General features: G+C 41.4%; 1 protein-coding gene across 5 annotated transcripts in view; it reads right to left on the reverse strand.

The window, feature by feature from the left end:
- The window catches only part of SGMS1 (sphingomyelin synthase 1), a 285,145-nt gene that overhangs the window by 8,640 nt on the left and 249,130 nt on the right, over nt 1–27,375 (reverse strand). For all 5 annotated transcript variants that reach the window (XM_069459845.1, XM_069459846.1, XM_069459848.1 and 2 more), the window contains 2 exons: nt 14,695–14,812; nt 922–1,075 (listed from right to left, as the gene is read on the reverse strand). In XM_069459845.1, the coding sequence (XP_069315946.1) occupies nt 922–1,075; nt 14,695–14,812 (272 nt within the window). The remainder of the gene's footprint in view (nt 1–921; nt 1,076–14,694; nt 14,813–27,375) is intronic.

The raw sequence follows: 27,375 nt of genomic DNA on the forward strand, positions 1-27,375 counted from the left end.
AGAAAAATGAATAAATAATCTACGGTTCATTTATAGTACTGAAATACTAACAGCAATTAAAGTGAAATAACCAGACTCTTATGTCTCAAAAACATAATTTGAAAGTAAAAAGTTGCAGAAGACTATATATATAACATACCATTTATGTAAACTTAAAAGCCCCCACAAAACAATAATATACAAGTACAAAAACATGGATGGAAATGACACAGGAAAATGAGAGATGGAAGGAATGAAGAGGCTTTAATCATATATTAACATTTCATTTCCTTTTTTAAAGCATTTCTTTATTTGAAGCAAATATGGCAAAATGCTATTATATGTTTTATCTGACCCACGTATAGGGCTATCTGTCATAGTATCTTGCCTGTGTTTCACAATAAAATATTTCAAGTACATTTCTTGCGGGAAGTTTCCCATTTAGTGTCTGCTTTACCCCTGGGCCCGTGTTCTTTGTGAGGGCAGAGATGTCATCTGACCCATCACTGCACCTTCAAACCTATAGCATAATGCCACATGCTTGACAAACGACTACGGAGGCACCGATGACCTACCACCATCCACTCCGCCCTGACCTTGATTTCTGTGTTCTTATGAGATTTCCTTCTGGCTCTTCATGCGGCTGTACAACTGGCTCCTAACGCACCCTGCACGCTGTGCTCCAAACTGCCCCCACCCCAAGGCTACTGCTGATGCTCCAGGAAACAAGGCACCTCCTCTTCAAGAAGAGCCACTATGTCCTTCCACAAATTTCCCTGGGTGCCAGCTGCATCCCAGGGATGGTGACAAGATGAGGCTGCTGCCCCCCTGAAGCCTCCAGGCTTGCTTCTGCGGACTCCAGCAAACATGATTTATCAGGGGTCCAGAGACCATGGGAGGTGGCAGGTGAGGAAATTATAACGGAAGCTGTTTTAAACTTACACTCTTTGATAAACAAGTAGGTGAGTGTTAGCATGACCGTGTGGCCGCTGTACAGGTAGTCCCCACACATGTTGTGGGAGCCAGTGATGGACAAGCCGCCTCCAGCAATGAGCTTCATTATCCTCCGCAGTTGGGCTTCCCAGTCTCCAAAAAGCTGGCGGGGGAAAAAAGAAGGGATTCATTACTAGCCCACGTGAAAGTGTGCTATGATTACTATTCACATCCAGAATTAAGCTTACGTTAAAATCCCACGATCAAGTTCACCCACTCAACATTTATCATTCCATAGGTAGCTTTTTGAAAAAGTATGGTCCTACAGATGAATCATGTGCCTTCAGAACTTTCCTTAGATGCTAGCACTTTTTAAAGTACATTTTTGCAGATGTTTACCTAACTTTTTTTTTTTTTTTTACTATACTGATAGAGAAAGACTACCTCTATCTGACTAACTGAATAACTGACTTACCAGAACTGCCATTTGGAGAAAAGAAAATTTAATCTCTAGGAAAAATTTAGAGATGTATTTTTACCATGTTTGGCCTAGAGGACAATTATTCTACTAACTTTGCTAGAACAGCCGGAGACCGGATAGTCAAATGCATGAATATTTTTGGTATCTAGATGTTCAGTGGCCAAACTGAAACAAGAAATGTGCCTTTAATCTTCAGAAATTATGTGGGTAGTATTGGATGATTTTCTTTTTTAATGAGTGAAAAAATTTTATAAATTAATCTACCTGTCTATGATACAAGTTTAGGCTGGCACTAGAGTAATAAATGGCTTAAACAACTCACTCATTCCAACTTTTATTTGCTCTGTCAAATAAAATGTTTGATGGTCTATATTTTATGCTTGTCAGCACTCTTAAAATCTGGTTGGCCAATTAAATCACCATGATCCTTTTTGACATTTAACTGATAATAATCCAGCTTTGGGAAACATGTTTCATTATGATTTTCCCTTTAAAAAAATTATCAAGATTTCTACTTAAGAGGGCATGGTGAACACACCACACAGAAAAATATGAATTTCTACATTCAAAGGGATTATTGAATGCCCAATACAACAGAAGAAATGGACCTACATAGCAATACATTAGTGTTGTGGAATTTTGGAAACTGGAGACTAAGAAGAGACCCTAAAGCCTCCAGAGAGTAAAGACAAGCTTTATACGAATGAACGTTAGAATAAGACTTTTCAGACACAACACTGGAAAACAGAAAGCTTTGGGAAAACGTCTTCAAATTCTGACGGAAAATGATTTCCAACTTAGAATTCTATACCCAGCCATGTTACCACTAAGCATAAACTAAGGATAAACTAAAGCATTTTTCACATATGCAAGACTTTAAGATATTTGTCACTTATATACTCTTTACCAGGAATTACAGATGATATGCTCTACAAAGCACGGGAGTAAACATGGAGAAAAGAAGAAACGGGACTCGCTAGGAAGCCAAGGAAGGACAGATGAAGGACTACGCAGTAGCTCCCACGTTCGGGCTGGAAAGCAAACAGCCCGAATGCTCTGGAGAGGTGTTGTAGGGAGAGGAGACTGATAGAATACCCAATGCCTCTGACTGTGCATAGAAAACTTTTAAAGCATAACCTCTGATCCAGTTACATTGCTTCTAGGAGTCTACCTCAAAGAGAGATCCCAAATATGAAGAAAAGCTTCATGTACCAATATCCCACTGCAACACTAGTTATGAAGGCAACGAACTGGCAGCAACCTAAATGGGAGCTGTTAAATGACTACTCCCTTCCTTGCTCCTTGAAGCCTGGCCAGGGACAGTACTGGTAAGATGGGGTCCTGCTGTAGATTCACCCTCAGGGCCTGAGCTAGACCTGCTGAACCAGAATCTAAGGTGATTTAAATGCACATTAAAGTTTGAGAAGCCCTGAAAGAGGCTATAACTGCTATAATCATTAAAAATTAAGTTTATAATCATTGTGTACTGGAAACTCAAGGGCTAGATCTTTCATACATTGCATTTTGGTTTCCTTCCTCAATCTACTTGCTACCACTTACTTTTTTTTTTTTTTTTCCTGAGACAGGGTCTCGCTCTGTCTTACCCAGGCTAGAGTGCAGTGGTGTCATCATAGCTTATTGCACGCTCAAACTCCTGGACTTAAGCAATCTTCCTGTCTCAGCTTCCCGAGTAGCTGGGCCTACAGGCACGCACCACCACACCCAGCTGATTTTTCTATTTTTTGTAGAGACGGAGTCTTGCTCTTGCTCAGGCTGGTCTCGAACTCCTGGCCTCAAGTAATCTTCCCGCCTTGGCCTCCCACCAAAGTGCTAGGATTACAGGTGTGAGCCACAGTGCCTGGCCTACCATTTACTTCTGAGTCCTCAAATAGCTGCTCCATATGTTCTGCCCAGTGTTTTCCTGGCAGCGTTCAATGGGAAAGGATGGAGTATGCTGACTCCACTGTAACTGGAGTTGGAACTTCACCTACCAGTAGCTTTTGAGTATCTGTTTTTGAAACCAGAGATAACTCAAGGGACACTTACATAAAAACTTGCAGTGGACACTACAAAGCTGTGACAACAAAGTCTCATATCTACAATTCTATGTGAATTATGATCCCCCAAGGTCATAGAAAACCAGTTTCCAATAAAAATAAAGCAGTTTTCCTCAAATTCTAATGAACGGCCAAGAAATTCAGTAAATTGACCAAGTCTCTTAAGCAGTACTCAAGCACAGAAAGAAACTCAGAGCAGAAGGAGGGAAAGGCTTCTGAATGAGACACACCATCGGGTACCTTTAGAACCAGTGAGCCTTGGTTATGAAAAAGCAGGTTTCCCCGAACCATTTTCCAATGCTGACTAACACAACGTGCTGTTGACAGTCTGTTCCCCTCGCTCAGTTTGCTGATGCCGAGAGCATCTGCCTTCTCTAACTGCGTTTGAGGAGCAGGGGCATTCACCGCGCTTTAGCCCCTCACTGGCAGGACAGGAGAACTGGAACTAAAACCCATCAAATAATGCTGCACAAATCAAAGGCTTTGGCGTAGCTTTGATGAAAGGCTGAAAGTGAGTGCTAAGAGCAGAAATGCAATTTAAAAGAATCCTTGACCCTCACTGATGCTGCAGCTTAGAGTAGCCCAGTGAAGTTAGCAAGGTAGATCCTATTAGTCCTAGGCCCCAGTGTTGGAGCTGGGTCTGGAACCCAAGTCCTCTGTCTCCTTGTATGTAATATGGGCAAAATGACACGCTGCCTTGTGCCCAGCCAGGCCCTCACAGGCTAGGTAAACCAGGAACTGGATATACATAAAGTATTATAACTTTTCCTTCAGCAGGCAAGGTACCTTGCAGAAGTAATATCCTACTATTCCAACTACCATGGATAGTCAGGCATCCCTCAAAGTACTCAATCATTCATTCAAGGAATCTACCTACCAGGACAAATTATTTTGTCTCGTTCCTGAAGAACAGTCTTCCACCAAAACTGAAAGTTCGTCATCAACCCTGAAATGCCAACAGAAGCTGCTCGTAAACACTCAGACCAAAGACCAGACCTGGAGAAGGAATCAAGCATCAGGAGCAGAAGGACGGGCAGAGTCCTCATCAATCCGTGTCTCCAGAAGCCCGCAACTGAGAGCGACGCGCTACACGCCGTGGCCTCCCTCCGCGTCAACTCCCCAAATGGACCAAAGCAGCAAATCCAGGGCACTTTCCAAACTTCAACTGGCACGTAGCCCTCCGTAAGTTATGATATGTCCTTTAGCCTAACCTTGCAGCCCCCACTGGGAAGGCAAGGTGTCTGGAAGTGTGATGAATGTTTCAGGTGTCACAGTAGCTATGAGACGCTCAAAGCCACCCCTTAAAATTTCTCCTGCCTCATTTTATTGTTACCTGGCTGGGCAGTAAAAAAAAAAAAAAAAAAAAAAAAGGAGTGGTGGGGCGGCTTTATAAAATAAAACAATAGCTTTTGCTTGTGTAGAGATTCCAACTTTTGAACAGCATTTTCTCATCAGTTCTCTCACTGTATCCTCAAACGCCTGTCAGCTGGTGAGTGTAGATGCTGCCATTTATGAGGGACGCTACTGACCAGTACGTGAGGTCACACATAGTCACTCCTGATCTGAACCCAAATGCATTACTTCAGAGCCAAATAGTCTTGCCTTTGGGTTCCTGGAAAAAGCCTGCTATTGTTGCAAACACCTTTCCAAATAACAAGGACAATGTCCAAGGCTGGACCTGGATGATGTCTTCAGGTTCACGTTTTGTTGTTGTTTTGAATGAAATTTAATTATTTTTACATATGTCATTTAAATACATAGTTGAATAGCTAAATAGTATTTGTTCATTATTCACAAAAGACCTATTTTCCATTTAAATCAAACTTCTACATCTCCATAAAAGTTATTTATGGAACTCTTCCACAAACAAATTACACATTTTCTGCCTTCTTCTTTCTTAAACAAGGTGTTCTCTATTTGATTTTAACTTCCTTGCTTTATATTGTGTTGTGTTGGACTCCAAATTCACTTTTTACAGGAACAATGAGCACAAATCTAATCCCAAACTCAAGTTTAAGGTTAACCATATAGGTGGCTCTGGACAAACCATTTTACCCAGCCTAGCCTCAGTTTTCTGAAAATTTCCTTATTCTCAACCTCTATCCTCCAAAGCAAGATAATGTTTATAAAAGTGAGTGCTAAAATATAAAGTGTTATAACAAATTTAAGGCAGCATTACTATTACCAAGTTAGGTCAATCTTTTGGGGGTTCTTTTTTTTTTTTTTTTTTTTTTTTGAGACAGAGTCTTGCTCTGTTGCCCTGACTAGAGTGCCGTGGCGTCAGCCTAGCTCACAGCAACCTCAAAGTCCTGGGCTCAAGCGATCTTCCTGCCTCAGCCTCTCAAGTAGCTGGGACTATAAGTGCACACCAACACTCCTGGCTAATTTTTTTCTGTTTTTAGTAGAAATGGGGTCTCACTCTTGCTCAGGCTGGTCTCAAACTCCTGACCTCAAGGGATCCTCCTGCCTCAGCCTCCCAGAGTGCTGGGATTACAGGTGTGAGCCACCACACTGGGCCATTTTGCGGGGGTTCTTAAGTGAGAAAGCAATATCTAACAGCTAACAAGTGAAATTTGGATGATTCTCCTTAAATACACAGCCCTGCAGGATTCTCATCTGTGGTTATCTCTTGATCACTCGAGATTTTTCTGGGTTCTTCCTCCATATGGTAATTGCTGTACTCCTGGAAACATATTGTGCCCACCATAGCTGATCTGAAGTACAGAGATTTCACTATGCACTCCTCCTAGAACTCATATAGACAACTTTTAAAAAGAGTTTTCCCTCCTCTCAGCTCTGAAGAATTTGGCTCTTTGCATTTCTCCATTCTCAAATGCACTTGTCAATTTCTACACTAAGCAGGCTTCTTTTAAGCGGGCTGGGGGTGTCTCTAGGAATTATCAGCAATAAAACACTCATCTCCACCAGCCTCTCCTTCCCTCAGCAAAAACTTTAACATTTTTTCATAGCCCCTAATAAGAAGACTTATCAAAGGCTTCATAAATCTAAAATAAAGGTCAGCTATGGGTTCCCATTACCCACATTCTTACTGTCACATTAAAGTAATCCAGTATTTCAGCCAGGCAAGATCTCCCTTTAACAGAATTACATTAGCTTTGAGTGTTGTGGGGGTGGGGTGGGGAATGCTTCAGCCTACCTGGTCAGGAAGTGAGACTCGGAAACAAAAATCACCCCCGCCTTTTCACTTTGAACAATTCTAAATCTCAAGCATGGTAAATGAACACCCATGGACCATTCCCTTAGGCTCATTAATTATCAACATTTTGTCACATTTTCTTCTCCTTTCTCTCTTTTTTTCCTGGGTCACTTGAGAGTAAGCCGATTACACAACAACCCCTCCATTCTAAACACAAAAACAAAGATATTCCCTTCCAAAATCACACTTATGAAACTTATCAATGATACAATGAAATCCTACTTCTTCAGTCCAGGTAGCCTCTAAGTGTCCTTTAGAGCCTCCCGCCTTCAGTCTAGGTTCCAATCAGAGAACACACAGTGAGGTTGCTCGTCATGCCCTGATAATTTCTTAGTTCCTATGACATTGACATTTTTGCAGAGTACAGTCTAGTTTCTTTAAAGAATGTCCCTCAATTTGTTTTTATCTGAATGTTAGCTTCCACTTACATTCAGGTTAAACACTGTTGGCAGGAATATTACAGAGCGATGCTACGTCCTCCTCAGGGCGTCACATGCAGAAGCATCTGATACCATTTGTCCTGCCACTGGCTTGACCGCTTGGCTATGGGAGTATCTGCTGCATTTCTCCACTAAATACACAGCTCTGCCCCTTTACAATTAATAAGCAATCTGTGATTTTTTGAAATTATGCAAACATTATGATCTCCAACTCTTTACCCAAAGGCTCTAGCATCCATTGATGATTCTGAACTTTAATTTCTGAACTATTACTATCGTGGTTGCAAAATGGTGATTTTCTATTTCTAAAATTTCTTTTAGTGAGGTGGAAGGATTTCTTGAGCTCAGGAGAGTTTGAGGCTGCAGGGAGCGATGACTACTCCAGCCTGGGAAACAGAGACCCCCATCTCTAAAAAAATAAGTAAATGAAAAGTAAATAAGATTTCTTTTATTAATTTTATTGTTTTATTAATAACTATTAGTTTTTTCTTTAAAGAGCTTCCCCTCACTAATCTTTAAGTGTTTTTATTGATTTATTACAATCCAATACTGTCATTATTCATCGTGATACCTGTATTGTCTCAACGTTGGCCAGTAGGAGCCCCTCAAGCAGGACCATATGGCTTTTGAATGGAACCTGCTGGTGGCCTGTAATGTCTGGGCATCCAGACACCCTTCATCAGGATGAAAGCCCCACTGTCCATCCACCTGTACTCTGACACGGTGGATGCTGCTTCGTGTAGAGTCACACACAGACACCTCTGAGGCTCTCTAGAATTCCCCAGGGAATGCTTTCCGACCCTGCTGACCTCTTCACACTGGATGGCTGCTGACATGCAGAAAATCTTCCTCACCTTCCCAGTGCCTCCCAAACATGGCCCTCTGTGCCCTGGTCTAGGCCTTCCTCAGCTCTAATTCAAAAAACCATGCAAAAGCGCCATCTGTCTCGCTCATGTGGAGTACCAAGAACAGGGGACTTGGGCCACATTTCTTGCCCTCTGCCACTTAGTACCCATGGGACATTAGGCAGGTCACTTAACTCCAAACCATCTGCAATTTCCTTCCACTCCCTGTTGTGGGAATTAAATGAAAACAAAACATTGAGAATCATAGCTGGCACAAAACAGGTGCACACAATTTGGCACCACTCTAAGTCCACTTCCCTCCCTCTCTCCCAGACACCCTACTCTCTGTATCACCGGAGAGAAATGTTTCTGAAAGACAGATGTGATCACCTAATGCTCCCTGCTACAACCTTTCCTGGCTTCCTACAGCCTGTAGACAAAGTCCAACCTCCTTAAAGGGGTGCCAAGGCCCTGCAAACTGTGCCCACAACCTGGCTGTCTGGCTTTGCCTCTGGCCACTTGGCCCATAGGATCCCATGTCCAGGCACATCTAACTTCACCTCTTTCCCTGATTCCCTTCCATACCCTTTGTTTTCTCCATTTCCACCCGGCAAACTCCTACTCGTCCTTTTGAGACTTGGCTCAGAGGCACCTCCACAGTACAGCCAGCACTCCCAGCAGAGGTGCCACTGTCCTCTGTGCTTCCATGGCAACCGGGGTCACATGTCTACTACATACAGAGAGCACTGAACAAGTCAGCAGTTCCATGTGTGTCACGGCCTCTGGATGTCCGTTTGTGAGAGGAGGGCGTACTTGTCTTACACATCTGTGTACCCTCAAAATTGACCACTATACTCACACAGGGTAGGTTCTCTAGAAAGGTTTGCTCAGGAAATACAGCAACCTGCTTTTTTATGAAATCACATCAACAATCTAGCTGCCTTACAGTGTGGGAAAGTGGTGTCTTCCTGTCTTCCTTTCAGTGAGAAAACCATTTAGAAAGGTTATGGCTTACAAAATCAATGTAAAAATGCACATATCAAATGTTAAATATAAGGAGAGAGGAATAATATATAGACAGCACCATCAGAATTATGTAAGAAAAATATGCATAAAGGATGAATATACTGAAATACTAATAGAAGACAGGGCCATGAATGATTTTTAAAATCTTCCTCTTTTTGTATTCTTCCAAAGTATCTATAATGAATGCACGGTTTCTTTAAAATAAAAAAAAAATTTTTTTAAGTGAGAGAAATAATTCAGTGCATTTCTGTTTTTTTTTTTTTAATCCCTGAGAAAGGAAGAGAATTACTAGCAGTGAGAGAAAAGGAAAAGTGAAGAAGAGATTTGAGATGGGAATTGTTACTGGAAATTATATGCAAGAAACAGGAAAAAAAATAAATAAATAAAAAGGAAAATTTTACTTACAATAAGAAACTGGGAGGCAAGCAGAAAATTATGTAAAATCAAGCACTGACAATCAAGGTTCCACACAATTCAACAGGATGACATGAAGTTACTGTGGCAATGGAACACAAGCCATATACTGCTAAGGTTAGCAGGAGCTAATCAGAGCATCAAACTGTGTCAGCATGGAGGGCACCTGGAATACTCTAACTGCTACCTGGGGAAGTAGGAAAGAACTAAAGAAGGTTATACAACCCTAAAGACCAGTGAGTCTTTTGCCTTGTAAGACTAACTCGTGCCAGAATGGGGACCTGTTAGGCTGATGATCACTACAACACAGCTCAGCCGCAAGTGAAAGGAAGTGCTTTGATCTTTCTAATCCACTCGCTGCAGAAAAGCTGACAGTGGCAGAGGAGAGTACGAAGGCCGTTCTGCTGCTGCATTTGTATTGTATTGTTTCACTGAGCCATCAGCCTCTGATGTCACCCAGACATCACCCTGTCCAAAAGTGGCCTGTGTTCCACACGTGTTCAGGGCAAAAATAAAAAACCAAACATACCTTTCAAGTTCAAGAGAATCATTTCATTGAAAACTCCATGTTGGATTAATGCATTAGCCAGCTAAGTGCCCCTGCGGTTAACATAATCTCCCTCTTCTCAAGTTTTCACATCTAAGGTCACCATGGAGAACATAAAACACACCCAAACATGCATCTCACTTGACTGCTTAGTCACCATCAGATTACCTCTAATTACTAAAGTGAGAATTGAAAATGTGTAAGTTACTTCTTCTCTTCCATTAGCATTAGGCTGCTATCTGGGGACTAAGGTAGGTGGTCTTTTTTTTAAGAGTTTGCTAAAACTCTTAAAAAAAATTTTCCTACAGGAAGCTTAGAACATCAAAGAATTCTCAGGTGTTTCTGCCCCTTTTTCTTAAAAAGAAAAAAAAAAGGAATTATACAATAAAGAGTTGGTAACAAGATGAGAAGAGGTTGTTTTGAGGTTAAAACACATGCTCCTAAGAGAAAATCTGGGATGAGATTAACATGGGCTGATCAAGGTGTCCAAAACTTGGCAGCCTCTAGTTTAAGCCCTGTACATGGACACACTGGGATATGGAAGAAGAGCTTCCGAGAAGTTTGTAATCTAGGAACAGAACACACCTAACTTCCCTTTCCACTCCCTTTTCCCATTCTTGCAGCAAGATTGGATGGGAAGCCTGCTTTTGTTCCCAACGTGTTCATCTCACGGGATGATTATTTCTCCAAGCTGTCACATTTTATGAACCAAAGAGTACACGGCTATAAAATGAATGAATAAGACCAATTTTCATAATTACTGCTGCATACTTGTTGGGACATTTTTCTTAGAAACTGTACATTTTGAGTGTTGGCATTAATGGAAACATTAAGTACAATTATGGGGTTTAATGTGATGGTAGAAGCAAGTTTAAGTTCATGTGAGTATATTAAACAGGAAGTTAATGTATTCTAAAGCTCAACTCTCCCTAGAGTTTAGTGATGACTAACTAACTGTAAGAGTATCCACCAACTGACAGGCCTTAACTGGTATCTCAAATCACAGAATATCTGATAATATCTGATTCTGGACGCATTGTACTTTCTATATCCTGTCTCTGGGCCTTTTCTTCCATACCCACAGCTTTAACCATTACCCAGAATATGATGATTCACAAGTATTTATTTTCTAGCTCTGTTTTTTCTCAACTTCATACCTATATTGCTAACTGTTCTGGATACCACTACTTAGATACCTCACAGGTATCTCAAATTCTATGTGTTTAATCCAAACTCATTAACTCCCTTTTTTTCTCCCCCTCTTGTAATTGTCCCAGTGGTAAAATCCAGTCTTTGAAATCCTTCCCTTCTATTCTCCTTCCCTACATGAAATCTATTACCAAGTTGCATCGATTTGGCCTCTTAAATATTGCTCAAACCTGTTTCTTCCTATCATCAGGGCCAGAGTAGCTTAGCTTGAGGCCTTTATTACAGCATTTACTGCATAAGGTACAAGTTTAGACTAGCTGATTTTAAGGTGCTTTTCACAAAGTCAAGGATTAGCTCGACATTGCTCACCTCTGGTACTCTAGAACCTACAACACAGTAGGTACTTAATTCACGTTTGCTAAATCAATTCTCCTTGAATAAATACAAGTCCAGGGTTTGAAGGATGATGACAACACCAAGTTCTCTTCTTATTTGTGTATGGCACTTTACATTGACAGAGCCCCTATATATTGTCTCCTTTCACATCCATGACTCCTTACAACAGATACAGAAAGCGTTGTTAGCTCTGTTTTGCCAGTAGAGGAACTGAGGCCCTGAGAAGTTAAATGATCTGCCCAATGCATGTGCCGCACAGCTAGTAAGTGGCTGTGCAAGACTATCTTCATCCTGACCTCAGTGTTCTTTCCACTACCAGGTAAGTTTGTATTTTTACAGGGGTCATATGTTTCCTCTCTGTACAATGGTTCAGAGAGAAGCTGATGAAGATTTGGTGGCAATGATGTTCAGACATCAGATAGAACACTGGACTGTGTGACCTTTAGTAAGGTTCTGAATTCTGATTCCCTGAGCCCTGGGTGGCTCTAGAGTGGCAGAGCTGTCATCTGAGGTCTCTCTAGCGACACCTTCTCTCTTTTCCACACTGGTCCTCAGCACAGCCTCCCAGCTCTGGCCTGACCAATGAATTCCTCAAGCTTTATCTGCCATCCGCAGGGCAGCACCAAGCCTTCAAGGCCTTTTCCAACTCTCATGTCTAGCTTCAGAAATCTTTCTGTCCTCCCTGGGAAGACTTCTTGCCAAAACAGTTAAAACTGAATCTAAGTCTCCAGAATCAATTTTCTATTCAGAGGAAATGTGGAAGAAAGAGGAACAAGCTGACACCACAGAAACAGAGAAATCCAGAACATGGTGGGATAGTTTACGGGACAACTAGTCTGGCAGGAGGACAACTGATCTGATCTCTACGAGCTACTGGCAGTGGGGAACAGGGGGAGAAAGGACTGCTCTGGAATTACAGACCTGACACAGAACAAGCAAATGTGATACATAGACTTTAGATCTTAATTTGTACAAACCAACTATAAAAAGGGGGGGGGCACTTTAAGACAATCAGGATACTCTGTGAAGTGGTAATTGCCAATATCAAAGAATTACTGTCAATTTTGCTAGAAACCAACAGCATTATGGTTATCCAATAAAATGTCCATAATTTCTAGATGCATACTAAAGTATATAGTGATGAAATGACACTGTCTGGGATTTGTTTTAAAATACTTCAAAAAGGAAAAAGAAAAGAGAGGAAACAAATGTAGCACATCTTGATAATTATTGAATCTGGGTGTTATATGAGAGCTCCTTATACTAGTTGAGATACAGCTGAAATTTTTCAGAATAAAAAATCGTATTCTCAATCCTTTCTTCCAAAAGTCCTATTCTACACAAAAGTAGTAATTAGATTTAATGAGTTTTAACTAATAATTTTTGCTAAGGTGTGCTAATATTTCACACCCCACAGTTTATTTTAAGATTCTAGCTTCCAGAAAATCATCACAGAATGATGGCCCTAGTTGGAATTTCTGTCAACATAGTAAATGAGCAACACGTCTGAGTTTGGTTTTTGTGAACAGTTTCTGCTGTTACCTCTCTGCCTTTACAAACCCACAAGCTATTCTTAGCCACAGGATCTTGGTTAGATATGTTGATGACTCAAGCTGATTCTATAAGTATCAATGGCTTACCAAGTCTGGAATTGCCAGTAACTGCGTGGAGCTCCAAAAATCCTCAAGAAGAAACAAAGCTAGAACCAGAGCAGGGAGAAAGTACATAGTACAGCCCCTTAATGTTGGATACATCTTCAACCTGTGCTCAGCCAGAACCCATATTTACCCACTTCTTGGTAGCAAAATTTCCCAATACACAGGCTTTTATGAGGAGTGGAACTAAACTTATGTGAATGTCCTAAACTGTCACTTTACTACTTAAAACAAGCGGCTTATCAAGCTAGCCTCCCAGCAAGAGCCCACGTCATTGGATTCTCAATGATACCTAGGTATTTCTTATAACCCAGGAGCTGAAGGCAAGTGCTTGAGAGCTTTTACAAGAATAAAAAAAGATGTGAGGTTGGCTTGTTTGGAAGGGCAACGAGAATGCAGGGAGGCAAGACTGCCGATTGAGAGGAGTAAAAGGCTGGGAACACTCATTCTGTATGATAGCTTTTCTTTCCAGAGTTAAGGAAGTACCGTACAGCAAAAAGTAGAAAAAGTCAAATAAGAAACTAGCTACCTCCCTGGGCATATATTTAAGTCTAAGAAGGAAGGGGGACCACAGTATACATCAAACTAAAGGGATCCAAAATTTAATATGATAAAGACACCATTTTAAAAATCCAAAGTGAATTTTTCAGCCCTCTTTCCAAAGGTTCCATCAGAGAGAATGTCTCCTCTGGAAGAAACAGAAAGCACAAAGGGATGAGACTGAAAGTGTTAGGCTATTTCATCAGCACGGGCGCAATGCAAAAAATAGTCTCAAACCCATCACACTGTTTCATATCTTCTCCCACCAGAATCAAGGAGAGAAATTAGCCTCCTCTATTTCTATTGCCTTAAAGAGCTTTAAAGTAAACATTTTAAAAATTAAATCTTCTGTTAATTATTTTATGAAATAATTCCAATGATCTCCCTAGTTAAAAATTCTTCCAAGGTAAAGGTTAGGGGATGAAGAGTGTTATGTGAATCTGATAGAAAGGCAGAGATAATGAGAGAGGAATAAAATTTATTTTAAAAAAATATATCTAAGCTAAATAAAGAAAATCAGTAAGGCAATGCCAGAGAACAGTGATCTCATTTGGGTTGGTGGAGGATTACAAGGGGACAGGAATACTTTCTCTTGCTTGCTCTGCTATAGGGATTAATGAAAGAAGGAAAACGGAAAAAATACATCATTTGAAATTGAGCTTTCCCACTAAGAGAGGGAAAAAGCATATAAAAGCTTCTGGATGCGTGTCAAGGGAACGAACGATATTTTAAAAGTTTGGCTGGAAACCAAAGAGCTACACCCACACGCAAAGCTTAACTGCTTCCCAACATGCTAACTAGACCACATATTTCCCCAGCTGGGAGGCATCGGCAGGGCTGGAAAATGGTGAGAAGGCTGGGGCTGCCTAGCTCTATTGCTTAGGAACATTCCCAGATGGAGGTGGAGGGACCTGACTGTATTCTGAAGAAATTTTCACCTTCAGCCTCAGTCAAAGGACCCCAGGGCAAGACAAGAAACAAACAAAAAGGGAAATTACAGTGAGGAATAGTTTACCTTGGGAGAACAGTTGAAATGCATACCAGGTACTGGGAGTGTAGTTACATACATTGTAATACACCGATACAGGTACAGCGTGCCAACTATGCAGAAAAATCTTCTGCTAATAATAGACCTAGAAAAAGGGAAAAACGGCAGATGCTCAGTCAAGAAATTCCGCAGGTTCATTTACTTTTTCAATGACACAATAAAACAAATCCAAAAAACTGCTTGAGTGCTTGAAACCAGAATGAATATATGATGACTAGAACGATAGCTAGTAGCAGATTAAGGCAAAGATTTTGATAATAGTGTTCCGTTGTGCTTTTTTCAAAAAACATTAACTGGCCCAAAGAGCTTAAACCACTCTATATTGCTATTAATTTGGCTTTGTAAGGACTTAAACTTAGTTGACATTGAACTGTTGTACAAATGGAGCCCATTCTGACTGGTCAGAACTCAACTAACTTTACTGGGGGCTGGGGTTGGGAGGGCACTGACCATTGAGTACAGGAGTAGGAAAGGTAGCTGGATCTGGTGTGGAAGCAGAGGTGGCAGGTCACGCCAGGGTGCTGTGGGCATCTGGCTGCCAGGGCCGTGACCCCCATCCTAAGGGAATGGCACTAGCTCACTACGACAGGAGCAGCAAGGAGATGGACAGAAGAGGAGTGGCAATGCAACCCCAGGACCCCGGGCAAGAAGTGGCAGATGAATTTGGCACAGGAGCCTGAGGTGAGGGGGACTGGGGTGTGGGTACCCAGGGGGAAGGCTGTGGGGTAGAGACTGTGGTGGCTGCCCGGTCCAGGCACCTGGGAGAAGAGCAGAGGAGCGGTCCTCGTCTGGCTGCCCCACACCAGCCCAGCTCATGCCCAGTGGTGCCACACCAGCTGCCAGAGCCTAGGCTGCCCGACATGCCAGTGCTCTCGCCCCGCTGCACTCCCAGGAGCAGCCCTTCTCCTCCCAGTGCCTGGCCCAGGTGAAGAAGTAGGAACAGGAGCCAAAGACCTGCCCGCAGTGGCTGGTGCTCAGGTCCCGCGTGTATGTGGGGGGCCGGGGGTTGGGGGGGTTGTGGTGTACCCGGGAGAAGCCCAGCACAGGCTGGCAGGCAGCAGTTAGACATTTAGAGAGTATCCTTTAAAGGGAAGATCTTTAGAAGATGAGAATGTCATTAGAATGAGAATTTAAAACTTTTAGGCCATTTAATGTGTCAAAGACATTAAACACTTTACTCCCAGAAACTGATTCGCTGAGGCAACATGACGCCAAGGAAAGTACCTATCTGAAAGACAGCATCCAACCCTGCCCCGCTCCCTGATGCCTCGGTGGCCTTGGGAGAGACTATTTACGTCTCTGAGTCTCAATTTCCTAATTAGTAAAATAGAGATAATAACATTAGAAATAACGTATGAAGAATCCCTCCCTACCATATAGTAGGCACAAATGGCAGCCATCAATTGTATAGGTATGTAGATGAATAAAAATATAACCAAGAATTAGAAATAGTTTTTATTAGTGGTTCTAACACAATTACTTGATATTACATATATTGAAATTATTTGATACATACATGTATATTATAATTAAAATGCATATACACACGTTAATATATTGGGTTTGATAACTTTTGCTAAGATCAAATTCCACATAATAGCCAGACACAGTGGCTCACACCTATAATCCCAGTGCTTCGGGAGACCAAGGAAGGAGGACTGCCTGCTTGTGGCTAAGACCTGCTTGTGGTTCAAGACCACCCTGGGCAACATAGCAAGACCTTGTCTCTACAAAAAATTTAAAAATTAGCTGGGCATGGTGGCACACGCCTGTAGTCCTAGCTACTTGGCAGGAGGATCATTTGAGCCCAGGAGTTCGAGGTTATAATGAGCTATGATTGTGCCACTGCATTCCAGCCTGGGCAACAGAGCAAGACTCTGTCTCTTAATAAAAAAAAAAAAAAAAAAAAATCCGCATAAATCTGTACAATATAACCTCATTAAACCTTAGTGTATTCTTGGACAAGAATGTTCCTTCCCTCTCTACTTTTCTCCTCTTCTACCACAGGCCGGAAGCATGGTCCTGTGGGTCTCCCCTTCCTCAACTTTGAAGAGTTCAGGTTTTCCTTGATCTGAGATGACCTGAGTTAACTGAACAAGGAAAGCCTGTGGACAGGCTTTCTTCTTAAAATACTGAATGTTCAATCACTGTACAATCATACAGTGTAGCTCTATTTTTATGCAGGACGGGAATGCCTGCTGAGGTGTTGTAGTCAGAGGAGAATTTGTCTCATTTGTAACTTTTGTTTTAACAAGAGGAACAAAAAAAAAGTCGCTTATGTGATTACAAATTAATTTAAAAAAACAACCCACGCGACTATATTAGCATTTCATTCATACCTGCAAAGTCCGTGCAAGTTATTTAGGTTTTATGAGTAGAATTTGGGTGTCTTCTTACCTAGATATTAGAAACTGGGTCAGAATTATTTACCATATAAGCCATCTTTGCTTATTTTCTCTTAGTTAAGCCGTGTATGTCACCTCCAAAGGTAAGAATTTATTTAGCATAAAGCTGCCTGGAGAGGTATATGCCTCTAATTTCAGTATAATAAAAAGCATAGTATAATTAAGCAATATAAAGAGAGACAATACTATAGAAAAATACTGGCCTATAAATGTCTTTGCCAAGAATACCAAAACAGAAATACCTAAGTGAATTTTACATTGTAAGGTATCATGGTCATCTTTCTTAAAAAGAAAATGCCCATTTTAGCCATCCTGCTCAAACAAATTACTTGTAATTGCACTGGGACTACACAAAAAAACACCTCTAACCAGCTCCCCATTGAACAAATGTCAATGACCCTATATAATCCTATCCCTTAACTAACTACTTGATTTTTGATTTATTTCCTGGAAATGGTGGATTTTCTGCAAGACAAAGGAGCTGAGATTCTGAAGGCCCCGGGGCAGACTTCCTGAAGCCAAGATTCACCATCCTCCACAACCTACCTTCAGTGTAAGTAACACCTTGTTAGTTATATCAAGACCTGCCCCACGGCTGGGCGCGGTGGCTCACGCCTGTAATCCTAGCACTCTGGGAGGCCGAGGTGGGCGGATCCTTTGAGCTCAGGAGTTCGAGACCAGCCTGAGCAAGAGCGAGACCCCATCTCTACTAAAAATAGAAAGAAATTATATGGACAGCTAAAAATATATATAGAAAAAATTAGCCGGGCATGGTGGCGCATGCCTGTAGTCCCAGCTACTCGGGAGGCTGAGACAGGAGGATCCTTTGAGCTCAGGAGTTTGAGGTTGCTGTGAGCTAGGCTGACGCCACGGCACTCACTCTAGCCTGGGCAACACAGTGAGACTCTGTCTCAAAAAAAAAAAAAAAAGAAGACCTGCCCCAAGGCCTGTGGCCCCTCCTTTAAAAGCCCATGATCTCCTTAGCCAGAGAGATGGACTTGAGGCTTCTCCTATTTTCTGAATAAGACCTCTTTCCTATAAAAATTTCTTGGTAATCCTCATTGTCTTGATAATTGGATCTTTGTGCGATGAGCAACTGGACATAGACTGAACCCCCTTGCAATTTCGGTAACACACCTAAGAAAACTCTCAAATCTAGATCTGTTGAACTCTTTAGTGGAAGAAAAGGATTACTATCTTAAAATCACTTTGCCTGATTATTTCATGGTATACAAAAGATACACACACATACCCCCAGTAACTATTTCCATGTGTCAAACACGAGTCACCTGTGAGTACCAAGGAAATCATTTCAGAATTATCTGGGAATGAAGTATACGAAAAAATAATAAAAGATGAGAAAAGATGAATCTTTAGATTTACTTTTAATTAAGACATTGAAGGTTCATTCACATTTATTATTTGACTTGCAGTTAAAAAGTCAAGCGAAGTAATCCGTATGAATTTGTCAATGTTAAGAATAAAGTGACAAGTTAGAAGAGGTTGTTTTTAAGAATTTTCTGATCTTTGGCATGTATTTTTTTTTATTTTAAACTAATCCTGTGACAGATTATGATCTTTGGCATTTAATCCTTTTGAAATTAAGCTTAGAGTGTCTTCAGTGTACAATGTTAAACAAGGATTTCCGACCACAACCTCTGAAAAGCAGAGTATAAAAGTGTTGCAAAGAATTGCATGCACTTCTGGCATTCATTGCTGTAATCAAAGAATCACACACATTTAGAATTCTTATTTACTTAAAGGCATAAAAGTTCAAGATGTGTCTTTAAAAAATAAAAACAGAAGAAATGTTGAGATATTGCTAGCGATTAAGCAGATATCAACAATAAGATGCATCATATAATTTTCAAAATCACAATGGTGTTCTTCTCACATGGGATACACCTCTCCTTTCTTATTCAAAAGAAGCCAGTTTCCATCCGCTCATGCTTTGCAATGACTATCATCTCAGAGACTTGTATTTGGTCACAGTTACCTATTTTTTCTCCCAAGTGTTTGAGCACTGGGCTCATTACCACCTTTTCTGAGAGAACAGAGAAATGTACCTGTTCAATTTGATTATAAGGAAATCGGAATAAAAGTGTTAACATTTTATAGATAAGTATTAAGATGTGCTAGAATAGTATGTTATGTCCATTAACATAATGGCGGCTTTATTAAACTTTTTAATATCCCTTTTTAAAAAGGAAAAGGCACTCAGAACTTGATTACATACTATCAAAATCAGGCTTAAAACAGCAAAACTACAATGTCTTTGGCATCTGGTAGGACGACCTAAAATTCTAAAGGAAAATGGTGACAGAAGGAAATCAATATACTGGAAAGTAAAATTAAAATGCCAGAAAGTTCTTTGTGTTTCCCACAAGTTGTCTCTCTCAATTAATCCACAGCAGGAAGACACAGACAACTCTTCCAGTGCTCAGACCTGGTCTCCGAGCTCTTTCTGGAAGCTGTTAGCTTTCAGAAACAAACAGGCCCTGACGCACAGCAGTGGAACTAAGCAACAATTCAAAACCAAGCATCGGTAAACAAGGGAGCGCACGTGGAGCCCCAACACAGACTCGGGAAGACCCAACCCTCCAGAGCAGTCACAGAGGCCAGGGCAGGACTCGGGGCCCTGATTAGTGATTCCAGCACTGAACCGTGCACAACACTGAGCGGTATCTTCATTTTGATGCTAGTTCCACCTTTAACAAAGACTCACTTGATGACCTTGACTATCTCAATCAATTTCCTTGGAAATTAGCATCCTCACCAGCAAAAGGAGGAAAAGTATACCATTTTCTTATGAGTCACAGAAAGGCTATGAAATAGTACCAAGAATGGGTACCAGAACAGTCATTTTTTTCTTAACATAAGAGGCTGGAAAAATAAAGTAATTTTATTTAGAGCCAACTACCACACTATCAGAAAAAAAAAAGAATTTTTATTGAGGTATTTATTTCTTCTGGCATGGTACTAACAGCAGAAACTGTTTTGCCAGGATTCTCCTATATGCCAAGCTCTGTGTCAACTTGGCAATGTGTGGCCATGATCCTAATTTTACAGATGGGAAAACTGAGGTTCAGAGAGTTTAAGTGGAAATATAAACATATTACATAAGACAAAAATATTCAGGAAATTGCTGCAGATTGTGTAAGAAATCCCAATTTTGAGTGCTTGCAGATGAGGCAACATCCTATCACATTTCATTTATATTTCAAAATCTACTTACCTCCAATTTTTCACTTAGTTCTTTCATGTCATATTTCATACTGACCAGAACTCCATAAAATAAGCATTTTGAAAATAATTTAATAACTCTATTAGTTATTAAAGTACTGAAAAAATCCTTCTAGTATCATACAGATATCCAAATTAAATGTGTCCATTTTTCATCACTGTTTACAGTCTGTACCAGTCAGATTTGCTTATTACCCGCCTCCCCATATATTTAATCAGTCACCCCGAAATGGCATCCACTTCTGAACCCTCCGTCTCACCTGCACTTCCACAATCACCTTCTGTTGTCCCTAATACTCTTGCCTCCTGCTATTATGGTCTGAAAAATCCATATGCTGAAGCCTATTCACCAGTGATTAGGTCATAAGGGCAGAGCCTTCAGGTTTGGGCTCTGTGCCTTTATATTAGTAAGAGAGACCCCAGAGTGCTAGTGCAACTTCCACCATGTGAGGACGCAGCTAGAAGGCACCATCTATGAACCAGGAAGTTGGCCCTTACCAGATACCCATAAGCCTATGCCTTGATCTTGGACTTCCAGCCTCCAGAACAGTGAGAAATAAATTTCTATTCTTTATAAAATATCCAGTCTACGGCATTTTATTATAGCAGCTCTAACGGACTAAGGCATTTCCCTCAAATCCATTCTGCAGAGAGCAGCCAGGATCATCTTTTTTGAAACATTTAAATAGAGTATGTCTTTCAAAGCCTTCCAATAGTTGTCAAATGTATTTTGAATGAAATCCAAATCCTTTCCCAAGACCCTGATGCCCTAGATCTGGTGGCCTCTCTCCCACCTCCCTCCCACCATTCTCTAGGACTCCACCTTCACCCCATGCCCTAGTGCTCTCTGAACACACCTTGCAAAGTCCCTCCTGCCTTAGAGAGAGCTTTTGGTGCAGGCCATTCTCTCTGCCTGTCACTGATACTGTATCTGGGGTCATCTCCCAGATCGCCTGCTCTAGATAAGTCCCTGCTCCTCTCCACTCCACCCTATTTTAATTTCTTCACAGCCCTCCCAACAGTGTTCCCCACCCCAACATGAAGCTAACTCCAGAGATTCCAAAATCTGTCTTCCTCCCTTTAATTCCTTGCTACTAGCCCCTGAATTCCCTGAACTGTGACAATTGCTCGCAAGGCCCTTCAACTCCCTTCCACATGACACTTCCTCAGTCTCCCCTTGCAAACATGAACTTCATTGATCTGGGCAAAGGGAGACACTTATTGTTCCTAAACACAATCTGTTTCTTGCTTTTGCCTGCCAGTCTTGTTCCCTGGCCTCTCCCATTATCCTGTCTGCTATAATCCTATCATCCACCACAAGCCTTCTTGATGTCCCCAACTGGATAGAGCTACTTCATCCTCCCAATCACTTTAGAATGTTGTTTCTATCATGTGGCATCTTTAATAGTGAGACTATTACTATCACCACTACCAACAGCAGTGAAGTCTTATCCCCTCTATTAGAGGAAGCTCTCAAGAAGAGTTGTGTTTACTTGTCTTTTAGTCCCAGGGAGACTTAAAACAGCACCTGTAATATGACTGGCAGTACTGGCAGAGGATGCATTTCTGCGCTTCAGAGCTTTACTTCTTACTCCTTCCAACAGTCCTTTCCTACTTTTTTCTACAGATATTTGTCCTCTAAAACCCTTTCATATATCTGCCGGGAGTAATCTGCCCTGATGCTCACTGTCCCTGCATTCTGCATCTTTTCTGCATTCACATTTTCATTTAAAATGGAGCTGAGATTGCTCCATTCCTCCAACTAGGACGGTAAACCCTCCCCCCCCCCCCCCCCCCCCCCGCCCAGACTGGCACTGTGAGTTCTGCTTCCCTCCACCCCTCTCTCTTCTCCCTGTCTCCCTGCTGCCCTGTAGGGCTCCCCCCAACACAGCCTCAGGTACTTTAATGCACCCCCCAATGCCAAAACTCAGTTCTCAGACTTTGAATTAGCTATTCTTCTCACTAGTGAAATTGTCAAGTTAAAAATTTTTTTTTTCTTTTTCTAAGCCCTGTGTAAAAAATCTGCAAGATAATGCAATAGTCAAGTTCAGGAAATGATCCCTACTTGTTTGGGGAATTTACAAAGAAGAGATCACATTATAAAACTGCTCCTGTTCTACCTGCTTTTTAAAAAAAAATCATTTCCTGATTTAAATACAGATTATAACAGAAAGTAAAGGAAAAATGTTCCCCCCCTTTTAAAATGTGAAAGAAAACATCAATACAATCTACTTGAGATAGTTATAAAGAATTAAAATCAAGAATCCTCCAGAAACTGCTACATAAAACCGTGCAAACAAAAGGAGTTACATTTCTTTGTTGGTATTTTAGGCTATCAACAAAAATAATATATACACACACGTACATATATGTGTGATATAACTATGAGTGTATATGTACATAGAACACAACTATGTATATGCATATATATAGTACAAATGTGTGTGTGTGTGTCTCTCTCTCTCTATACATATAGACACACACAAACACACCCAGGTCTTTCCTCATTCCTTCCCTTCATCAAAACTTACCCTCCCTGAATCATATTCTTAGGGGCCTCTTCAGTCACAGCTAGCAGAACTGAACAATTAATATTTGCTCTTGGGCTAATGGATTACCCTTAAAAGTAAAACACTATCATTTTACAGATGGTTTCCAAAAATACAGTAAACAAATACATCACTGGCAGTGGCTAACATTGAATTCTAAGCACAGGAATTAGTATAGTGCAACACTTAATAAATGTTAGCAGCTATTATTATTATTTATTCATTCACATAACAAATATATACGTGCTAGGCATGGTTCTAAGTACAGGGAACACAGTAGTGAACAGAATAGACAAAAAGCCTGCCTCGTGGTGCTTGTGTTCTAGTAGAAGAGGCAGAAAATAAACAAGTAAATAAATAAGTAAAATATAGAGCATGTTGGATAAGCACTAAAGGGTAAAAGTAAGGCAGAGTGTCATTGGGAGAAGGGAGGTGACAGTTTCAGCTGGTCAGAGCAGGTCTACCTGTGCATGAGGGTCAACCATGAGGATACCTGCGGGAGAAGAGTACAGAAGCTAGTGTGTGCTGCTGTTTGTCAATAATCAAGGGGGTCAGAGAGCAGAGTGCATGTGGCAGTGGTCTGCGAGGACCTCCTTGATCACCACGAAGACACTGGCTTTGCCACTCTGTGAGGCGGGAGAAGAGTGATATATGCTGACTCACGCCATCAAGGGGACAAATCACTCAATGCAGTGGTCCCCAACCCTTTTGGCACCAGGGACCAGTTTCATGGAAGATAATTTTTCTGGGAGGAGGGTACAGTGGGATGGCTTCAGGATGATTCAAGCACATTACACTTATTGTAGAGTCAAACCTCTCTGCTCAGAATAATCTGTATTTGCAGCCGTTCCCCAGCGCTAGCACCACCGGCTCAGCTCTGCCTCAGATCAGGCATTAGATTCTCATAAGGGGCGCACAGCCTAGATCCCTCGCATGTATAGTTTGCAGTAGGGTTCCTGCTCCTGTGAGAATCTAATGCCAACGCTGATCTGACAGGAGGTGGAGCTTATGCAGTGATACCAGCGATGGGGAGCGACTGTAAATACAGATGGAGCTTTGCTGCTCATCCACTGCTCACCTATGCAGCCCGGTTCCTAACAGGACATGGACTGCTACCGGTCCACAGCCCAGGGGTTGGGACCGCAAACTTAACAGAAGCAAAAGCAGGTTAACCTAGGTAAGAGGTGACAGTGGTTAGACTTATGGCAGCAACAGAGATGGTGAGAAGGGTGAGATTTACAGAGCGACCAGATGTGGGGTGAAGAAAAAACAAGAGGAAAAAGGAGGCAAAGTAGAGGCGTGCAAAAGGCTACAAGGTTCAGGTGATCTGGTAAGAGAAGGGGACAGGGAAGGTTCCCAGGAAAGGAAAAAAACAGGATCTGAGCCCCAGGCTCTGAGCCTAGATAGATTATAGGTTGGAATCACAGGGAGGAGAGAAAAGGTGCTAGAAACAAAAAGAAAAAGAATTAGGTTGGGCACCCCAGGTCAGTAGGCTTCAGTGGAGAAATTGATTGACGCTGGTGGCAAAGGGAATGTCCAGGCTGGTGGTGAGTAGGGCCAACGCCACACCTTGGACAGTTCAGGACAGCAGTCAGCTAAGTACATTTCCCACAACCTACAGGGGAGAAGCAAGACGTGACAACTATCAGGGTTGGCAGGACCATCCTAGAGCACACGTCTCCCAGATGGAACATAACACACAAACCTTATTATTAAAAACTGACCTGATCTGTTTTTATTCTACCTATCCTATGCACATAGAATCTATGCCACTATATCTGCTAAGAAAATATATTTCCAGAGGACAGGTGCCTGGGAAATTTCTAGACTGGATTTATACTGAAGAGCCTTCAATCCCCAAAATATGCCATTGTGGGATGCTGGGTAAGTCAATAGCTTCTCCACGCCTCAGTTATTGTTACTGAGAGAGAAGAATACAACTATTTATTTTAAGGGTTGATTGAATCAATGACACAATGCACATATAAAATTCTTGTTACTTAGACGTCATCTAGTTTGGAATCTGCCTCTTGAATAGGGTGATAATGATTTTTGACAATATGGATGAAGAAGAAAAACAGAATAAAACAGACTCTGAGTAAGCACATAATTGATGCAGCTATATGTGCAGGGGGAAGAGAAAGGAGGGGAAGAGACAATCCCTGAACTCTTATCTTGCTTAATCGCTGGAGAGGAATATGACAACTTATCAGCCAATTAAATAATGGGAGAGCTGTCAAAAAAAGCTGCAGTAACATGAGAGAATTCTGTCTTTATTGAGTTTTATACATGAATGGAGTCTGGACAAAACACTCTGAAAAACTGAGATGTCACTGTGAGACCAAACATTCCCCAGAATGTAACCCCCATGCAACTGTTTTGCAAGCTGCTGTATCCCTAGCACACAGTCTCCAACAATTCTTGGTAAATAAATGAACGTAAAGATGTTCTGAAGTTCCAGCAAAGACTACCCTTGTGGTCTACAGCATAAGGCTAATTTATAATAAAATGAAAAGTCCTTAAGAAAAGGCTCTTTTGGAACTTAGAAAATAAATTTCTGTTGAATAGTAACCCAGGGAGACTTGATTCCTATCAAATGCTCTATATTAAGTGCTATTAAGAACGTTACTTAATTATAACCATCAAAGACATAAAAACAATGGAAAAAATGTTGACAGTATCTGTGGTCATAAACTACTTGGGGAACAGGAGAGGAAAGAGTAAGTATTTTGATCCAATCAACTTAATGTGCAAAGAAGCACTGATGGAATTAAAATAGGGTAAAATGAAAGATGTTAGTGGAGAGTCTAATCTATTGAATAAAACACAAACTAAAACCGATCAAATTAGCATCTGACAGCACAGTTGCCAAACAGCACAAAGGTTGTATCTTTGGAAATGAGATTCCATTCACAGAAGAGAAATGCTATAGATAAACTTTCTTATGTTGGCCGATACCCACCTAATAATTAAGGTCACCAAAACCACAGGCTTTATCAAAGGTTAAAATATAAAATAAGTCTTTCCTGAAGTGATCTCTGAACATAAAATACGGAGTACTGGTAAACATCTAAAAATCCATCCCGGTGTCTCGGAGTATAATCCCAGAAAAGCCACACTGGAAAACTGTATCTATTCCTTCCTGCAGGATCATCAAAGCTCCTAGAAACAGCTCTAAACAGAGACGTCACAGCAGGTCCTAAGCAAGATCTGTTGTCACCACTTTGCTTCTCTAGTTCCTTCCCTTTCGGCATGGGATCAATTTTCAAAGAACCTAATCAGTGACCATTTCCATCTCACCAGTCTCTCCATAAATCTATGCAACTGTTTATGCCAGAATGTTCTATCCCATCCCCCAAATAAATCTACCACTAAGCTCTCTCAATCCCACCCCAAATCCCAACTGTCCAATGGCTCTTTTCTTTTTTTCTTCAAATCTTTTCACCACCAGTGGACCAATATACCCTGCAACATTTATTTCACATTTATACAATCCGCTCCTTCCCCACCGAACTGACTTAAACTACTTTTAGGTAAATGTCTGACCCAAAAGCAGCTATGGTAGAAAACACATATCAGGATATACACGTGACTTGACTTTGCTCTGAAGTAAAATATAGTTAAGCAGATTTGTACGATTCCCCCAAATTACTGTCACCTCTGCATTAGAGTCCATATACAAATCAAGGATTCACAGAGAGACCCAAAAACCTTGTATGAGAAAGATACTGCAACAGAAGCCAGCCCTGTAGCTATGAAAGACAAGCAGCTCTAAATGTAATAGAAGCCACAGCTTCTAGAAAGAGATCAGCCCTTCCTATGACCCAGCACAAAATTTATTCATTGCACAAATGTGACCTGAGTCTAAGTCATGATCACCTTCTCCCTGAACTATTGCAATGGTGTCCTAACCAGGCCCCTTGCTTCAGCTTCTGCTTCCCTAAGTCTCTACACTGCAGCCACGGCCATTGTTTTAAACTGCCAGTCTGTTCTTACTATTCTTCCCTAATGACTTAATACCACACTGGGAATAAAACCCAAACTCCTTATCCACGGCCCAGACCTCACTGACCTCCTGTATCAGGGCTCTCCCCAACTCATTCGGCTATCCAGGCCCTTGACTGTACCTCAATTAAGCCTCAAAACTCTGCACTAGCTGTTCTCCTGCCTGGACTGCTCTCCCCCAAACACCTGCACGAATCTCCCTTATTTGACTCGGGTGTCTTCTCAACTGTCATCTCATCAGAGGCCTTCTCCAATCATTCCATCTAAAATACCACCCCTTCCTCACTAACTCCAACACTTGCTACCCCCTTATACTGCTTTATTTTTCTCCATTTCCCTCATACTAGCTGACATATATTCATTTGTTTACTGCCTGCCTTACTCTGGCCAAATATAAGCTTCATGAGAGCATTGGGGTCCCCTGCTCATTGCAGCATCCCCAGGGT

Source organism: Eulemur rufifrons, chromosome 28 (assembly GCF_041146395.1).
Source record: "Eulemur rufifrons isolate Redbay chromosome 28, OSU_ERuf_1, whole genome shotgun sequence".
In the NCBI taxonomy this organism is placed as follows: Eukaryota; Metazoa; Chordata; class Mammalia; order Primates; family Lemuridae; genus Eulemur; species Eulemur rufifrons.